The sequence below is a fragment of the Mandrillus leucophaeus genome, unplaced genomic scaffold (assembly GCF_000951045.1).
Source record: "Mandrillus leucophaeus isolate KB7577 unplaced genomic scaffold, Mleu.le_1.0 Scaffold721, whole genome shotgun sequence".
In the NCBI taxonomy this organism is placed as follows: domain Eukaryota; kingdom Metazoa; phylum Chordata; class Mammalia; order Primates; family Cercopithecidae; genus Mandrillus; species Mandrillus leucophaeus.
In genome coordinates, this window is record NW_012107820.1 from 198059 (window position 1) to 214030 (window position 15972).

The 15972-nt window shown below is 42.6% G+C and overlaps 1 protein-coding gene across 4 annotated transcripts in view; it reads right to left on the reverse strand.

Moving 5' to 3' along the window:
- Positions 1–15972, reverse strand: part of LIPA (lipase A, lysosomal acid, cholesterol esterase) — a 118698-nt gene that overhangs the window by 6234 nt on the left and 96492 nt on the right. For all 4 annotated transcript variants that reach the window (XM_011965357.1, XM_011965358.1, XM_011965360.1 and 1 more), the window contains 5 exons: positions 8444–8642; positions 7141–7250; positions 5026–5162; positions 3632–3778; positions 2457–2528 (listed from right to left, as the gene is read on the reverse strand). In XM_011965357.1, the coding sequence (XP_011820747.1) occupies positions 2457–2528; positions 3632–3778; positions 5026–5162; positions 7141–7250; positions 8444–8642 (665 nt within the window). The remainder of the gene's footprint in view (positions 1–2456; positions 2529–3631; positions 3779–5025; positions 5163–7140; positions 7251–8443; positions 8643–15972) is intronic.

A 15972-nucleotide genomic window follows, 5' to 3' on the forward strand; every position in this document is an offset into this window, starting at 1 on the left:
GCTCGGCCCTCAGCCTGCAGCCTTTGACCCTGGCTAGCTGCTGGATAAGAGGGCTGGAACAAGAGCAGTAGCCTGGATGACAGCCAATCCAACGTCTCTACTGCAAGCCCCATGCTCAGTGGAGGCCCAAGACACAGAAGGGTGAAGCAACACAGGTCTGTAATATAAAATAGAGTTGGTCTAGGATAGCCTTGGTTTCAACATTCCCAAGGGCCTCTGACATCCCAGGTCTGGTGGCCATTTGTCTTTTGCTGAGGCCTGGCGTGTACTGCGCGTGGGCTGCTGGCAGTCACTAAGCTGGTGGGAAGCTCAGGATCTGCCTCCAGGCAGTTCAGTCACCCTCCATCATCTCTGGGGGTGCAAAAACTGCTGAGGTGACAGACATTGGGCCTTTTAGGAAAATGTCCATTAGGTAAGAGGTTCTAGGCATCCTCAAAAATGTAGGAGGATTCTAGTGACAGGGTATATGAAGAAAACAAGTGACTATAAGCATAAATGTTAGCAAGGAGAAAAGCAGAGGCCTGAACCAAGAACCAAAATCCTCAATCTCTGTGAATTTGAGGGTTTTTGAAGGTTTGGGGGCATTCCTTAAGTGGTAAGCATGTGCTGTTCAGCATGTCATGAACTATTTGCATTCCAGATGCCCCTCTTTTAGGCCACAACAAACTGCCCCTGAGGGACTGACATTTAACTCTCAGCCTTCTAGTTACTATAAAGGGCCAAGAGCCTGAGGCCAGGCTCTTCCTAGTTCCTTAGAGATGAGCCCCAGGGAGAGGAGAACTATGGCACTGTCAGAGTTCCTGGGGCAACTGAAGAAGGAGATGAAAGTATCAGGATGTGCCGACCAGGTTTGCTCCCAGTGTATACTGATATACACAACATAGGGAAATTTCAAAACAAGTATTCTGAGTGGAAGAAGCTGGACAAAAACAAGTATAAACTGCATGACTGTTCTCCTACCAGCTCTAGAAAATGCAAACTAAGCTACAGCGACAGGAAGCAGATCAGTGGGATGGAGGGGTGGGATGGGGGAGGTGTCACAAAGGGGCAGCAGGGACCTTTTAGGATGATGATATATTTGCTGTGTCGATTATGGTGATGGTTTCACAGGTGTATACAAACACTGAAATATATCAAATTGTACACTTTAAATACTGTATGTCACTTATACCTTAATAAAATTTTTTTTAAAAAAATAATAAAACTACTCGGGAGGCTGAGGCAGGAGAAACATGAACCTAGGAGGTGGAGGTTGCAGTGAGCCGAGATCGCACCACTACACTCCAGCCTGGCGACAGACAAAAAAATAAAATAAAACAAAAAATAAAAGTACAGATTCTCTAGTCCAAATGATTGGGACACAGGAGGCTTTGTTTTATAAGCCTGGAGGGTAGCCAATCCAAGAGTTCCACTATAATCCCAACTCCCAATACTTTTTTAAAGCAATGATTTATTAAAGGGTGTACTTTCTAAAGTAATTTGGTGATTCCGATGCAAGCAGTGACTGCCAGGTGTTTTTTGAAATTACTATTCAAGACACCTACAGTATCTTGGTTTAGGGCTTAAATGGTGAGTTGTTTCATATTGAAAATGAAGTTAGCTGAAAAATAAATGGCACAAAATTACATCCTGAGGTAGAAAGAAGTCCCTGACATATTGTCAGGTGAAAAAAACAAAAGCAAGCTATAAAACAGTAAGCAGAAGAAAAATCAATCTATTTCTACATCTACTATTTCTATCCATGTCTTTAACAGCATCTTTTTGAAAAGAGGTATAGAATAGAATGCAGAGACATTCAATATCTATGGATATGCATTTCCTCTCTGTCTAGGGTTACAGAATGATTCCATTTTTATTTTAAGATTTTTTTTCTACATGTAGTTTCTAAATTTTCTAGAATGAACATGACTTATTTAAGTGATAAAATAATCAAAACTGTATTTCAAAAGTCAGGGGCCCCCATTCACATCTATCATTGGTTTAGCTCCAGTTTATTCACTGCTGTTCCAAGCATATTGCAATCAGGCGTTAATGTTGAGACAGAGGTTTCTATCTTCAAAACGGCTTTAAAATCACTCTTTATGAAGCAACACAGAAATAAAACAAATCTAGGACTCAGTGAGAAAAAGATGGAGGGGAGGAAACAGGGGGAGGAAAAGAAAGGCGGGGAGAAGGAAAGGGAGAGAATATATTAACCTGAGATTTGAGGAAGGGAGAGGAGGGAAAAGAAAAATGTCAACCCCAGTAACTGTTTGTGAACCCACATATAACACAGTGTGCCCCACTACAGATATCAAAAGCAACACAAGCACGATGACAAAAACCCAGGACTCTGCGGAAGGAAACCGGATCAGATGTGTAAGCAGGTTGTCTTTCTATTTGGGAAGGGTTTTCATGCCCAGACCTTTCTGATGTTGGTTTTACATGAGCCCCAAATGCACTCCCGGAATGCCTACCTGGCTCCAGTGTAACATGTTTTGCACAGAAGTTCCAGCGGGAGAATGTGTTGTATATACATCCACTCTAGACTGCAAAATAAATACATTGAAATGAAGAATGAAAACAGCATTAAGGTGACATTGATAATAAACATTGTATTTTGCCCTTCAAAGCACTAAAAACTAGAGCCATAATCTCAAGTTTATGAGATCAGAGATAGAAAAAAATTATTTGTCTAAAAATCTGTCCTATAAAAATACATACAACCACACACGGAGTCCATAAGAAGGAGGTGCAACAATATAGTAAGCACGGGACTGTGTGGGTTGTGTTTACAGGGCATTTTCATTTTCTTCTTCATGCTTTCCTGAATTTCCCAAATTTCATATAACAATCACACCTTGCTTTAATTATCAGACAAAAGAAAAATGGCACTTAAATTCCTTAGGGCCTTTATTCCAGGATTTTAACCCTTTTTTTCAAAATGCCACATGACAAACTAACAAATACATTCAGAAACACGAGCATAGTATTGGCCAAGGGTTTACATTTTATAAAATAAAATAGGTTTACATTTTATAAAATGTATTTTTATAAATACACACACACACTGCAAGCATACACATATGTGTATGTAAATGGCCATTCCAAATTTAAATACTTAGAGTAATTTTTTCGGGGGGTACATGTGCAGGTTTGTTACAAGGGTAGCTTGCATGATGTTGAGATGCAGGCTTCTATTGATCCCATAACCGCAGTACTCAATATTGGCTATAGTACTCAATAGGAAGTTCTTCAGCCCTTGTCACTCTCCCTCCTTCCTCCCTCTCCCTCCTTCCTTTTGGAGTCCCCAGTGTCTACTGTTCCCATCTTTATGTCTACCACTTATAATAATTTCTAAAAGAAACAAATCACTAGAGTAAATATAAATATTACAACTTAATTTGTGACAGATCTCCTCATTCAATAGACTCCATCCAGGTACAACATAAGAAGGTGACCACAGCCAGCCTGAGGATAGCAGCAGGTGGTACCATATTCTAGGCATTGGCCAAAGTTCATGCTTGTGCCTCTCAAATGAAAGACCCTTCAGAGTTCTGATGAGGTCATTCCTGCCTCTCCCACATCATTCAACACAAATAAGCACATTCACAGATGAAAGAAAATCAAGTCTTACTATAAACATGCATACCATATTTAAATTTCTCTCATTAAATCCACACAGAAGAAAAAAGAGATTTCCACAGAGCTCCTTCAGTATGACATGAGTGCAAACGTGGGTACCCAGCCACTTCAAAAATGCACTCTGGGGAAGAAATTCTTTGTCTCCAAATAAGTCCTACAAAATAAAAAGAAACCCAAGAACATCTCAGCATTTCATGCTGGTGCATAGGTCTCCATGACTCACCTCAGAAGCAGAGACAAGTACCCAATGTCTCCACGAATGGTCTCAGGAAAGAATGGCAGCCAGTGGACATCAAACCAGGATGCTTTTGCAGAAGTTTACCAAAGCAAAATTCACACACTACAGAGGTGTATTTAAATTCTCCAAATGAAGAGATGGAGGAAGAAAATAAGTTTACAGCAGACTTCTACAATGGGAAAGGGCCTTAATGATCACCTTTCCCAGGGCCATCCCAAGTAGTTGTCATCTGACTGATGGATTGGTGGTTACTTCTAAGAAACAGTCAAGACTATGATTGATCAGTAATGTCTGCCGGAGGTGTGTCCATCTAATTCAATGTTACTGGCCAGCAGGCCAAATCCAGCCCACTGCTTGTTTTTTGTTTTATTTTGTTTTTAAAACTTTTTTTATTGGCCGGGCATGGTGACTCATGCCTGTAATCCCAGCGCTTTGGGAGGCCAAGGCAGGAGGACTGCCTTGAGTTTCCATCTTTCCTATTAAAGTCTTCTAAATGGTCCATGAGAGATGTTATACCTGATTTCATGTATATATTTCTATATAGGATTTCATATATGTGTGTGTAAACATATATTTCATAAAAGACATATACTGCATGCATAATAGACCATCTGCTCTTACCTGGCTTAAAACTCTTTTTCATGAAATCTATTTCCTCCTTGAACAGAGGTTTGGGTGCTACAGCTTTAGGGCAGAGCCCTGACGAAGCTACTGACTGTGTTTAGGAGCCGTATTATAAAATACAATAATGATAGCGTTGTTAGGTCACCCTCAGTGTAGCTAGGGATGGGCTTTTGGGAACATTTCCTACCTGCCATCTCCTATATCCTCTGTGCACTGGCTCCCCTCATGGGATAAAGGGAAACTCCACCAATGCTTAAATTATTTTCTCCCAGACTCTCCTTGCTCTCCCTGTGAGGTGGGCAGAGCTATACTGACACATGCTAACCATGAGTACACGTGGCACCAGTGTGCAGGGAACGACAGGCGTCCCCGGCCACCCCGGGTCTGGAAGGAGGGGTAAACGGAAGAAGAAAAGCCCACTGCTCCACTGATATCAAAATGCAGGGGAAGAAGGCGCAGATTCTCCCTCCACTTGCCAGTTCTTCAGATCTCGGAGGAAATCTGTGGGGAGAGGAGAGGGATGGGAGGGGTCCAAGTACCTTAATGAGAAGATCTGGAAATCGCCCTAATTTGGCCATAGGGCTAGTACAGAAGTCGACTGAAACCACAGGAGCCAGGGCAAAAAACATTTTAATCCTTTTGGCCAGCTCAGGGATCTGTGAAAATGCTATAAAACCTGTGAGAACAAAGGGAAGAAAACAGGAATTCCATCTTCTGGGATTTCCTTCTCAGGAAACACAAAGGCCCACCCTCTCGTGGTGGCCTGAGACCCACGCAAGCACCACCACCGGCAGGAGGCAAAACACTTGACATGGCGCCCTCTGAACTTCCATGTGCCCTAATACTGAATTTGGTTAAACTAGTAAATCAAGCATTTGTTACTGCTTGTTCCAAATCTCAACCTAGATAAGCACTGTAAGAAATCCAGGCTGGGGGAACCAGAAAATCTTCCCAGTTCCTTTTACAATGTAAATAATGGACTGTATTTCCAAGAGCCTTACTCCATCACGTTTATCCCCCCATGCCCCTCCTCCAAAGAACAATTTACAGACACCACGTTCAAATAAACCACCAAGGATTTCAAAGGAACTCACACATTTAGAATCCTCTAGCTTTAAAATATATTTTAACCCTTGCTGTAGTTTGACTGTGTCCCCAACCAAATCTCATCTCTAATTGTAGTTCCCATAATTCCCATGTGTTGTGGGAGGGACCTGGTGGGAGATAATTGAACCATGGAGGCGGTTTCCCCAGTACTGTTCTTGTGGTAGTGAGTAAGTCTCAAGATATTTGATGGGGCTTTTTTGTTGTTTTCTTGTTTTTTGTTTTCTGACGGAGTCTGGCTCTGTGGCCCAGGCTGGAGTGCAGTGGCCGCGATCTCTGCTCACTGCAAGCTCCGCCTCCTGGGTTCGCGCCATTCTCCTGCCTCAGCCTCCCTAGTAGCTGGGACTACAGGCGCCCGCCACCACGCCTGGTTAATTTTTTGTATTTTTAGTAGAGATGGGATTTCACTGTGTTAGCCAGGATGGTCTCGATCTCCAGACCTCATGATCTGCCCGTCTCGGCCTCCCAAAGTGCTGGGATTACAGCCGTGAGCCACCGTGCCCAGCGGAGATTTGATGGTTTTATAAGGGGAAACCCCTTTTCGCTTGGCTCTCACTCTCTTGTCTGCCCTTGCTCTTCTGCCATGATTGTAAGGCCTCCCTAGCTCACAATCCATTAAACTGTGAGTCTGTTAAACCTCTTTTTCTTTATATATTACACAGTCTCGGGTATGTCTTTATTAGCAGCATGAAAACGAATTAATACAACCCTCTCTGACGTCTTGCCACCTGGTCCCAGAATGTCACTTCAGGAAGCAGTGGGGCAAAGGGCTCAAGCAGGCAAGTCGTGAAAGAAGAAATATAAATAAAGAAAAATGCCTAACTCCATCTTTTTCTGGCAATATAACCACATGCTTTGAGACCCTTAAAAACATTCATATCTTTCATATAGTAAGGCTCCTTCTAGGAATATGTTCTAAGGAAAGCATGTGACGGGAACACTAAGGTGTTAGTCATAGTAAACATTAAAAGGGAGATTAAATAAATTATAGGACAGGTTCCTAGCCCCTAATTACAAAAACTCGTGCTTGCTAGAATTATGGGCAATTTTTATTTTCTTTCTTTAATTTTGCTAAATCTTCTGTTCTGCTTTTCTATTGTGAATATGCATTACTTATATAATCAGCATAAATTAAAATCATATAACTTTTCAAAATTTTTTGTAAACCAAATGTACCTGTAGTTAGTTATATTCCACTTAACTTCAGAAGGCAGTATATTTTCTTGTTTTCTTTATATAAGCCTCTGAATTTAGAGGCTTATATAAGCCTTGTTTTCTACCCTCTCACATCCCTATCTTGCTTTATCTAGGAAAACATATAATATATTGTGGCTTACATTAATTTCTTCAATTTCAAGAGAACCATATACCATGAATTTTCACAGAAGACTAAATGTTACCAAAATTCCTTATCTTATTCATTATTTCTGCTTGGCATTTAAAAACAAATGGAATTTGAACTAACATCTTTTTATATATCACTTTTAAGAAAAGTACACACTCTGTAATGAAGAATTTATATCAACTTCTAGTTTTATTTACATACATACCTATTGTGGTGCCTTGAGAATGACCCACATAATACACTTGTTCTTGGCCAGTTTTATTCAGAATGAAGTTAATGGAAGCTGGTAGGTCATATTTTGCCATCTCATCGTAACTGTAATCCAAGAAAGGAACTCTTTCATTGAAATAGTACGTAAAATAGAAGAGCACACCTATACTGAGTACGCAGTTTGATGAGTTATCACAAACTAAACACAGCTGGGAAAACCAGCAGTGAGTCCAGGAAAACACCAGCAGGACCGCAGAAGCCCCCTTGGGCTCTCTTCCAGTTGTGTCTACCAAAGGTAACTATTGTCCTCATTTTTCACACCAGAAATTAGTTTCACCTGTTTTTAAATATTTCTGTAAGTAGAATTATATAGCGTGTATTCTTCTGTATCTGGCTTCGTCCATTTTTTACTGCATATAATTGTAAGTTGTTCATTCTTATTCTACTATAAAAATATACAACATTTTATCCATTCACTGCCGACATGCATTTGGGTAGTTTCCTGTTTTTCACTGTTACAAATAGCGTGACCATAAACCTATTCTTGTATATGTCTTTTGGTAAAAACTCTCATTCTTGTGTTTCACGTCCTCAGGGGTGCCTCTGGTTTTAAAAATGGGAAGCCAGCCTGGAGGCTGCTATAGTGCTGCTGACTTTCTCTGATACCTGGTACCAGAACATAGACCAAAACCCAAGTGTGCATATAGGTATATGCGTGCGCATGTTGCCATGGCAGGAGAAGAGCCAACCCCTAGCAAGTTCATACAATGTGCCAGGTTCTGTGGAGGCTCCTTCTCTGCATCCTCTCCTTTAAGCCCCCAGTGACCTTATGAGGTAGGTGTTTCTTATGCTCCATTTTACAAATGAGGAAACCGAGACACAGGAGACTTATGTAAGATGTCCAGTGTCATACAGCAATTAACTGGTAGAGCCAGAAGTAAGAGGGAGGAAAGGAGAATTTCTGGAAAGAAATGTGAACATCTGGATTACATATTTATGGAGAAAGCAGGAAAGTTATGGAGCAACATTTACCCAGCAGCACCCACACCACCAGAAATGCCAAAATAACTTAAGAATTCCTAACTAAATGTAAATCTTAATGTAATCATTTGCTTAAAATTTACCTAACTGCTAGTCATTAAATTCCTAGCAACATTTAAAATCTTTCAAAAGACACCAACTTTCCCTCTCCTACAACTTCAGAGTTACCCACCTATCTGCCTCTTCTGCTGGGATCCCGTTGCCTGCTTTAAGAGTACTAAGGAAATACATGCATGCCATTATCAATTCAAATATACCTGAAAGCCCAGAATTCGTCCTGAGAAACTGAGAGCGTCTTATGTTTCCGAGACCAGGTATTTCCTCTGCTGTTGCCCATCCACACGTCAAAACCAGCATCAGCAAGGATGAAGCCCAGGCTGCTGTTGGCAAGGTTTGTGACCCAGTTACTAGAATCCGCCAGCAAGCCATGTTGCAGGAAGACAACCGGTTTGGGACCTGAAAAACATTCATCGTTTAGGAGGCAGTAGCACCAAGAGCTTCAAAACAAATATGATATCTTGCTAAATAGAACATTCGTAAAAGATCCATAAGCAAATAATGAACTAGAAATAAATTGAAAGATTGAGGCGTTGATGTACTCCCATATAACATTACTAAAGAATTTTTTTAAAACAGCACTGGCAAGGTAGCAGTGAAACTGGACCGTTTTTTGCATGTCCACTAATAAGACACACTTATATAAGCAGCAAAAACAAAAATCAATATAATATATTTTTAAGAACTTGTAAAATGTTTTTACAATTTGCTTTCATAATTGCATTTCTCACAATAATTCCTAACAAAATAAACCAAAAGAAAGAAAAAGATCACACATAATGAGACACCACTATACATGTATCAGAATGAGCAACATCCAAAAACACTGAAAACACCAACTGCTGAACAGGATAGGGAGGAAAAGGAAGTCTCATTCACTGCTGGTGGAAATGCAAACTGGTAGCACCACATTGGAAAAGTTTGGCAGTTTCTTTCAAAACTAAACATATTCTTACCATATAATCCAGTAATCACGTTCCCTGGTATTTTACCCAAAGGAGTTGAAAACTTACATCTACACAAAAACCTGCATACAGATGTCTATAGTAGCTTTACTCATAATTGCCAAAATTTCGAAGCAACCAAGATGTGCTCCAGTAAATGAATGGGTAACTAAACTGTGCTACATCCAGAAGACAATGGAGTGTTACTCAGCCCTAAAAGGAATTGAGCTATCAAGTCATGAAAAGACGTAGAGAAACCTTAAATACATATTACTAAGATCTGTAAAGGCTGCATTCTATATGACATGCTGGAAAAGACAAAACTATAGAGACAGTAAAAAAGATCCTGGTTGCCAGGGGTTAGGAGGGAGGAAGGCATTCATAGACACAGCAAAGAGGATTTTTTAGGTCAGTGAGACTACTCTGTATGATACTGTAGTGGTAGATACATACCATCATACATTTGTCCAAAACTATAGAATATACAGCATCAAGAGTGAACTGTAATGGCCGGGTGTGGTGGCTCACGCCTGTAATCCCAGCACTTTGGGAGGCTGAGGCGGGTGGATCACTTGAGGTCAGTAGTTTGAGACTAGCCTGGCCAACATGGCAAAATCCTGTCTCTACTAAAAATACAAAAAAGATAGCTGGGTGTGGTGGTGCGTGCCTGTAATCCCAGCTATTCAGGACGCTGAGGCAGGAGAATTGCTTGAACCTGGGACGCAGAGGTTGCAGTGAGCCAAGATTGCACCGCTGTACTCCAGCCTAGGGGACAGAGCGAGACTGAGTCTCAAAAACAAAAAAAAAGTGAACCCTAATATAAACTATGGACTTTGTGTGAATGTAGGTTCATCAGCTGTAACAATTACAATTCCACTCTGCGGGGGATGTTCATAACAGGGGAGTGTGGGGACCAGAGGGTATATGGGAAATCTCTGTACCTTCCACTCAATTTTGCTGTGAACTTAAAACTGCTTTAAAAAAAAAAATTTAATAAAAATTTTTAAAGCTGAATAAAAGTTAAATAGATAAAAAGGCTCACACACACAAATTCATAAATATATGTGTCTGTGTCTGCCTGTGAGAATTTATTTCTACTCACCTGTGCCTGAGACAGTGATACAGCAGAAAAAAATAAAGTTGTAGGAGCCAAAGAAACTTGACCTCAAGTTGCTTACCTATTGCTGAGGCCATTCAGTTATTTAAAACAAGCCTTGCTGGGCGCGGTGGCTCAAGCCTGTAATCCCAGCACTTTGGGAGGCTGAGACAGGCGGATCACGAGGTCAGGAGATCGAGACCATCCTGGCTAACACGGTGAAACCCTGTCTCTACTAAAAATACAAAAAACTAGCCGGGTGCGGTGGTGGGCGCCTGTAGTCCCAGCTACTTGGGAGGCTGAGGCAGGAGAATGGCGTGAACCTGGGAGGCGGAGCTTGCAGTGAGCTGAGATCCGGCCACTGCACTCCAGCCTGGGCGACAGAGCGAGACTCTGTCTTTAAAAACAAACAAACAAACAAACAAAAAAAAAACACAAGACTTTACTGAGTATCAACTATGTGCCAGGCATTCTTCTCAGCAATGAGAACACAGCAGAGAACAAAAACAAGAGGAAAAACAAATACCCCCGTGGAGCTGACATTATACTGACCATGAGTTTTATTCACTTATTTGATTGATTGATTGACTGATTGAGATAGGGCCTTGCTCTGTGGCCCAGGATGGAGTGCAGTGGCATGATCTCCCCTCACAGCAACCTCCACCTCCTGGGCTCAAGTGATCCTTCCATCTCAACTTCCTGAGTAGCTGGGATTTCGGGCATGCACCACCACACCCAGCTAATTTTTGTGTTTTTTGTAGAGACAGTGTTTCACCATGTTCCCAGGCTGCTCTCAAACTCCTGACTCAAGCAATCCACCCACCTCAGCTTCCCAAAGTACTGGGATTACATCCAGGTGTGAGCCACCACGCCCAGCCTGACCATGAGTTTTAGACAGCTCAGACAAACCTAGGCTCAACTCTGTCCTCTCCAAGTTCTGACGTAACACCTTGGGGAAACTTCTCCTAAAATTAATATCACTTCCTGAAGAGTAGAAATGATAATACATATTTTATAGGACATAGTGAGATATGAGATATTATATGAAAAGTAGGTAGCAAAGTGTCTGACACACAGTAAGAGTTGACTATACATCAACTCATAGAATTAAGTTGCTTAACCAGCCTGCATCTCAGTTCCAAAAATAATTATTAAGAGGAATAAGTGAGGTAAGTACCCAGCATAGTGACTGACACACAGGTCACAGTAAACAAATGAGAGCTTCCTTTGCCCTCTGCTCATTCTTTACAATAGTGAAAAACTGGAAATAAGCTAATTGTCAAGTGGTCAAATAATTCATTGAAATCCACTTGGTACAATAATTATCTATCGACTATGACAAGGACAGTGACAGCATAGAAAAGCTTATAACATACCTTGCAAAAGGAAAAAAAAAGCAAAATACAAAATTATAGACTACTCTGAATTATAGCTATGCAAAAATAATGTACACCAAAGAGGAGTGTAAAATACCAAGGAAAAATGAGAAGAATTATTTGTCCGGATGATAAGACTATAAGTGAATTGACAAATGTTCACTTCTGCTAATGTCCTAATATAGATTTGGTAACTAGCAAATTGTTTTTAAATGACAGTTCTGCTGCAAGGTAGCTTCTGTGGACCACTCTGGAAGGCACTGCTCACATACCTGAAAATATACATGGTACTCCCTGGAGTTGTACAACCTAGGGGTGCTGTACCCTCATGTTGTTAAAATAGCAGGACCCCAGGCGAAGAGTATAAAATGATTCCCATAACTTTTTTTTTTTTTTTTTTAAGAGAGACAAGGTCTCGTCTTATCACCTAGACGGGAGTGCAGTAGCATGAGTGCTCACTGCAGCCTCAAACTCCTGGACTCAAGTGATCCTCCCACCTCAGGTCCCTGAAGAACTGGGATTACAGGCATGTACCACAACATCCAGCCAATTTTTTTAAAAAATTTTCATAGAGGTGAGGTCTTACTATGTTGCCTAGGCTGGTCTCAAACTCCTGGCCTCAAGTGATTCTCTTGTCTTGGCCTCTCAAAGTGCGGGGATTACAGAAGTGAGCCATCATGTCTGGCTGCTGTGATTTTCTAATAACAAAATAGAAATGCCAGGGCCATGTAGATGAACTTCTACCCATGGGGAGAAAATAGAAAGCAAATAGGACAATAATAGGGCTGCTTTATGTGCTCATCTTTGCCTTCAAAGGTTCATTTTAATGTGATAGTAACAAGACTAAATTTACTATGAAAAGTGTATGTGGAAGGCACTGTGGTAGATACAGCGTCTTATGCGCAGGCTTCTTGGCTACAATGAAGAAGACGACAATCCAGCTGGGAAAATCTGAAAAATGATCATTAAAAATTCAAAATTATAAACATCAGTGTGACAATAATAATTACCAAAATTAATTCATCACTAAATTATAGTTGAAAAATGTGTAACTACAGGCAGCAGCAGCATCTCATGGTAACTGTACAATGCAGTGAGAATGGTGACTGGGAGCTGTACGATGCAGTGGCTCTGCCCTACTGATGGCACCCAACACTTTCTAGAAAGAGGGGCTTTCCTGCTCATGCCACAGCTCCTTAGGTATGTTGAGACACTTTTCACCCACCAAGAGGGATCAGGGACTAGGCCATGAGGAAGGCGACTTGACTTTCAAAGGCCAGGAACGGGATGCTCCCACAGGTCAGGTCATTTCCAACAAAAACAACTGCAATCGTCTTCCCTCAGGATGGACAGTCAGAGTGAGGCAACAGGAAGGCTCGGTAGGTGGCCTAATTCCTTGGCACTTGTTCCAATCTGTGCCTTTGTAGTTAACATGGAAAGCCCGGGGCTGCCTAGTCCACTCCTCAGGGGAGAGTGTTCAGAGAAAGGCAGGAATGGTTTGAAACCAGAGAGGGACCTGGGGCAAGGATAATTGTGAGAGGAGGAGGAGGAGGGTGATGTGTGGCAGCCAGGCCAGGACAGAGGCTGGGAGGGGAGATGTTGGCCAGTGCATGGGACCAGGACTCAGCTCCCCACCTTCTCTCAATGGAGAATGTTCAAAATTTCCCTGAAGTCCCTGTACTTCCCTCTCTAACCTCCAGGAGCTTTGAATGGGGAAATGTGGAAGTTGACAAGTTGAAGACATATCAGGAAAATCTTTAAACATCCCCAACAAATAACTCCTGGATTCCCAAGGGCAATGAGGAGCTACTGCAGTTTTCCTGGGAGGTGAGTGTGAAGCAAGGAATGGCATGTGGACAGCTGGAGCACGTGCTACCCAGGAGACCATGCCTAGGGCGGCTGAGCAGCTTCTAAGAACATCTGTAAATATGCTTGTTCCACCAGACCTAATTCACACCTGCACAACACTTTTCTCAGGGAATTACTTTATCCTTTGAAAGAGCATTCTAAAGAACAAGCCAAAGCCACTATTTTTCTAATTGTCCTTTTTTGTTTGTTTGGGTTCTTCCATCCCCTACTTCAAGCTGAATACAAAAGCTCAATTAACAACAGACACAAAAGATACACCAGATGGGAAGGAAACAGTGAATCTATTCTTTACAAGCTAAATGTTTTCAAATCTGGAGAATCCGGGCCAAGCACTGCAAAGGGTACTGCAGACCACACTGTTTCCTCATGGGAAATGCTGGCAGATGAGGAAAGCGACTGATGAAGAAAGGTAAATGTCTGACAAATGGCATGGCTTTAGAGCAATGAAGGCCACTCAGCTGTGTCCTCCACATTCAGGTGAAAAGTTTTTAATGGAAATCTGCTGTATCTTAAGCAGTACACTAGAAGGTAAAATATCAAGAGGTGATTTGAAAACACACATTATATTTTGTGCAAACCTTTAGTGGTGCCTACTGAGTAGCAGCCACTGCTATTAGGTTGTTGCAAAAGTCATTGCGGTTTTTGCCCCTAAAAAGCAATGGCAGTCCCGGGCGCGGTGGCTCGCCTGTAATCCCAGCACTTTGGGAGGCCAAGGCAGGCGGATCACCTGAGGTCAAGAGTTTGAGGCCTGCCTAGCCAACATGGCAAAACCCTAGTGGTGGGTGCCTGTAATCCCAGCTACTCAGGAGCCTGAGGCAGGAGAATTGTTGGAACCCAAGAGGTGGAGGTTGTGGTCAGCCAAGATCGCACCACTGGACTCTAGCCTAGGTGACAGGGAGGGATTCCATTAGCCCCCACCCCCAAGACATAAAAAAGTAAGGCAAAAACCACAATTACTTTTGCCCCAACCTAATAGATGCTAGGAATGCAAAGATGGGTAACCCCGCTCCCTCCCACAGGGAGCTGCATCCTCTAGGGAGACAGACACACAATGACTGTCTGGCCCAGGAAGAAGAAGGCTAGAACACCACTCAGGAAGGCCCAGAAGAAGGAGAAAGTTACTTGGCCAGAGGCACAAATATTTGACCTGGATTCTAAGTAAGAGACAGATGTTTCCACAAAGGGTTCTAGAGAAAACATAGGAGCCAGATGAATAGAGAGCTGACACCGCACCCAGGCCTTGGCCAGGTGGGACCAGTGTGCACACGAAAGGCTCCTTGCCTGATTCTGATGCGCAGCCAGGCTGGGGAACAACTAGGAAAAGTCCAGTGCCTTGTCTGACCTGGGAACACAGGGAACAGGAAGGACTTCATGGGATGCACATCCTTCCAGGCTGGGCCAGTTTCCTTTCATCCGAGAACAAAAAAGTCTCTTCTGAGGAGGGAGATACAGAGGACACAACTTACTGAGCTTCCAGAGATGGCGGTTCCATTAGGCATCATGGATCCTCAACAAAGAAAATAGTACCAAATCTTAGCGTGGAAAACCTTTAAAAATGGCTGGTAAACTGCTTGCCCCTTCCCTCTGGCACCGGGTGAATACAAAAGGGAATGATATTGACTGGACGCTGGAAGCAGGCCCAGCCAACTGTCTGCCAGCTTCTCTCACCTGCTCCCAGCAGGCGGAAGAAAGGAAGGTACAACGTGGTTCTTTCCCATCCCACCACCAAACAAGGATTTAAGGATTTACTGGCAAAGGATGTTTCTCTCTGGGAAGGTAAAACCTATTGCCGCTCACATCTTCCAGGGAACTATTTCAGATTTCACTTCACCTTGCTGAGAATAGCTGATTGAAATGATAGCTAGTGCCGATTGCACGCTTACATGCTGTAGGTACTGAACTGAAAATCCTTTGAAGTTGGCACTACTGCCATTGAACAGAACAGGGAATTGTGGCAGAGAAGTCAAGTAACTTGCCTAAGGCTGAACGAGAGCTAGGAAGCGGGGGAGTTGGAATCTAACAAGGAGTGTCTGACACCACAGGCCATGCTTTTCACCGCTTTGCTAGGGACAGAAGGTTAACAAGACAGAAGTCTCTAGAACACACTGAGGGCTTCTGGCTGAAGGCAGGAAGCTATTTTTGAGAGGATATGGACAAAGTGCTTGAAGAAAGTAATCTCTACTAGATGGAGGGGATAGGAAATGAAAGGAGAGGCACCCACTCAGCCTCACCTGCTCCGGCAGCTGCTCCAAGGCCCAACCTGCTCAATGCACTCAGGCACCCTGAAACCCTGTTTGTCTGAGTGACAAACCAGCATGACAGATCAAGGGCTGCCTTCCCCAGCTGTGCCCTACGGGTGGCTCTAGGAGGGCTGGGGATTAAGGGAAAAGACTAAAGGACCATTTCTCAGCCTGGAGATGGCAAGTGAGTTCATCATGGCTCTA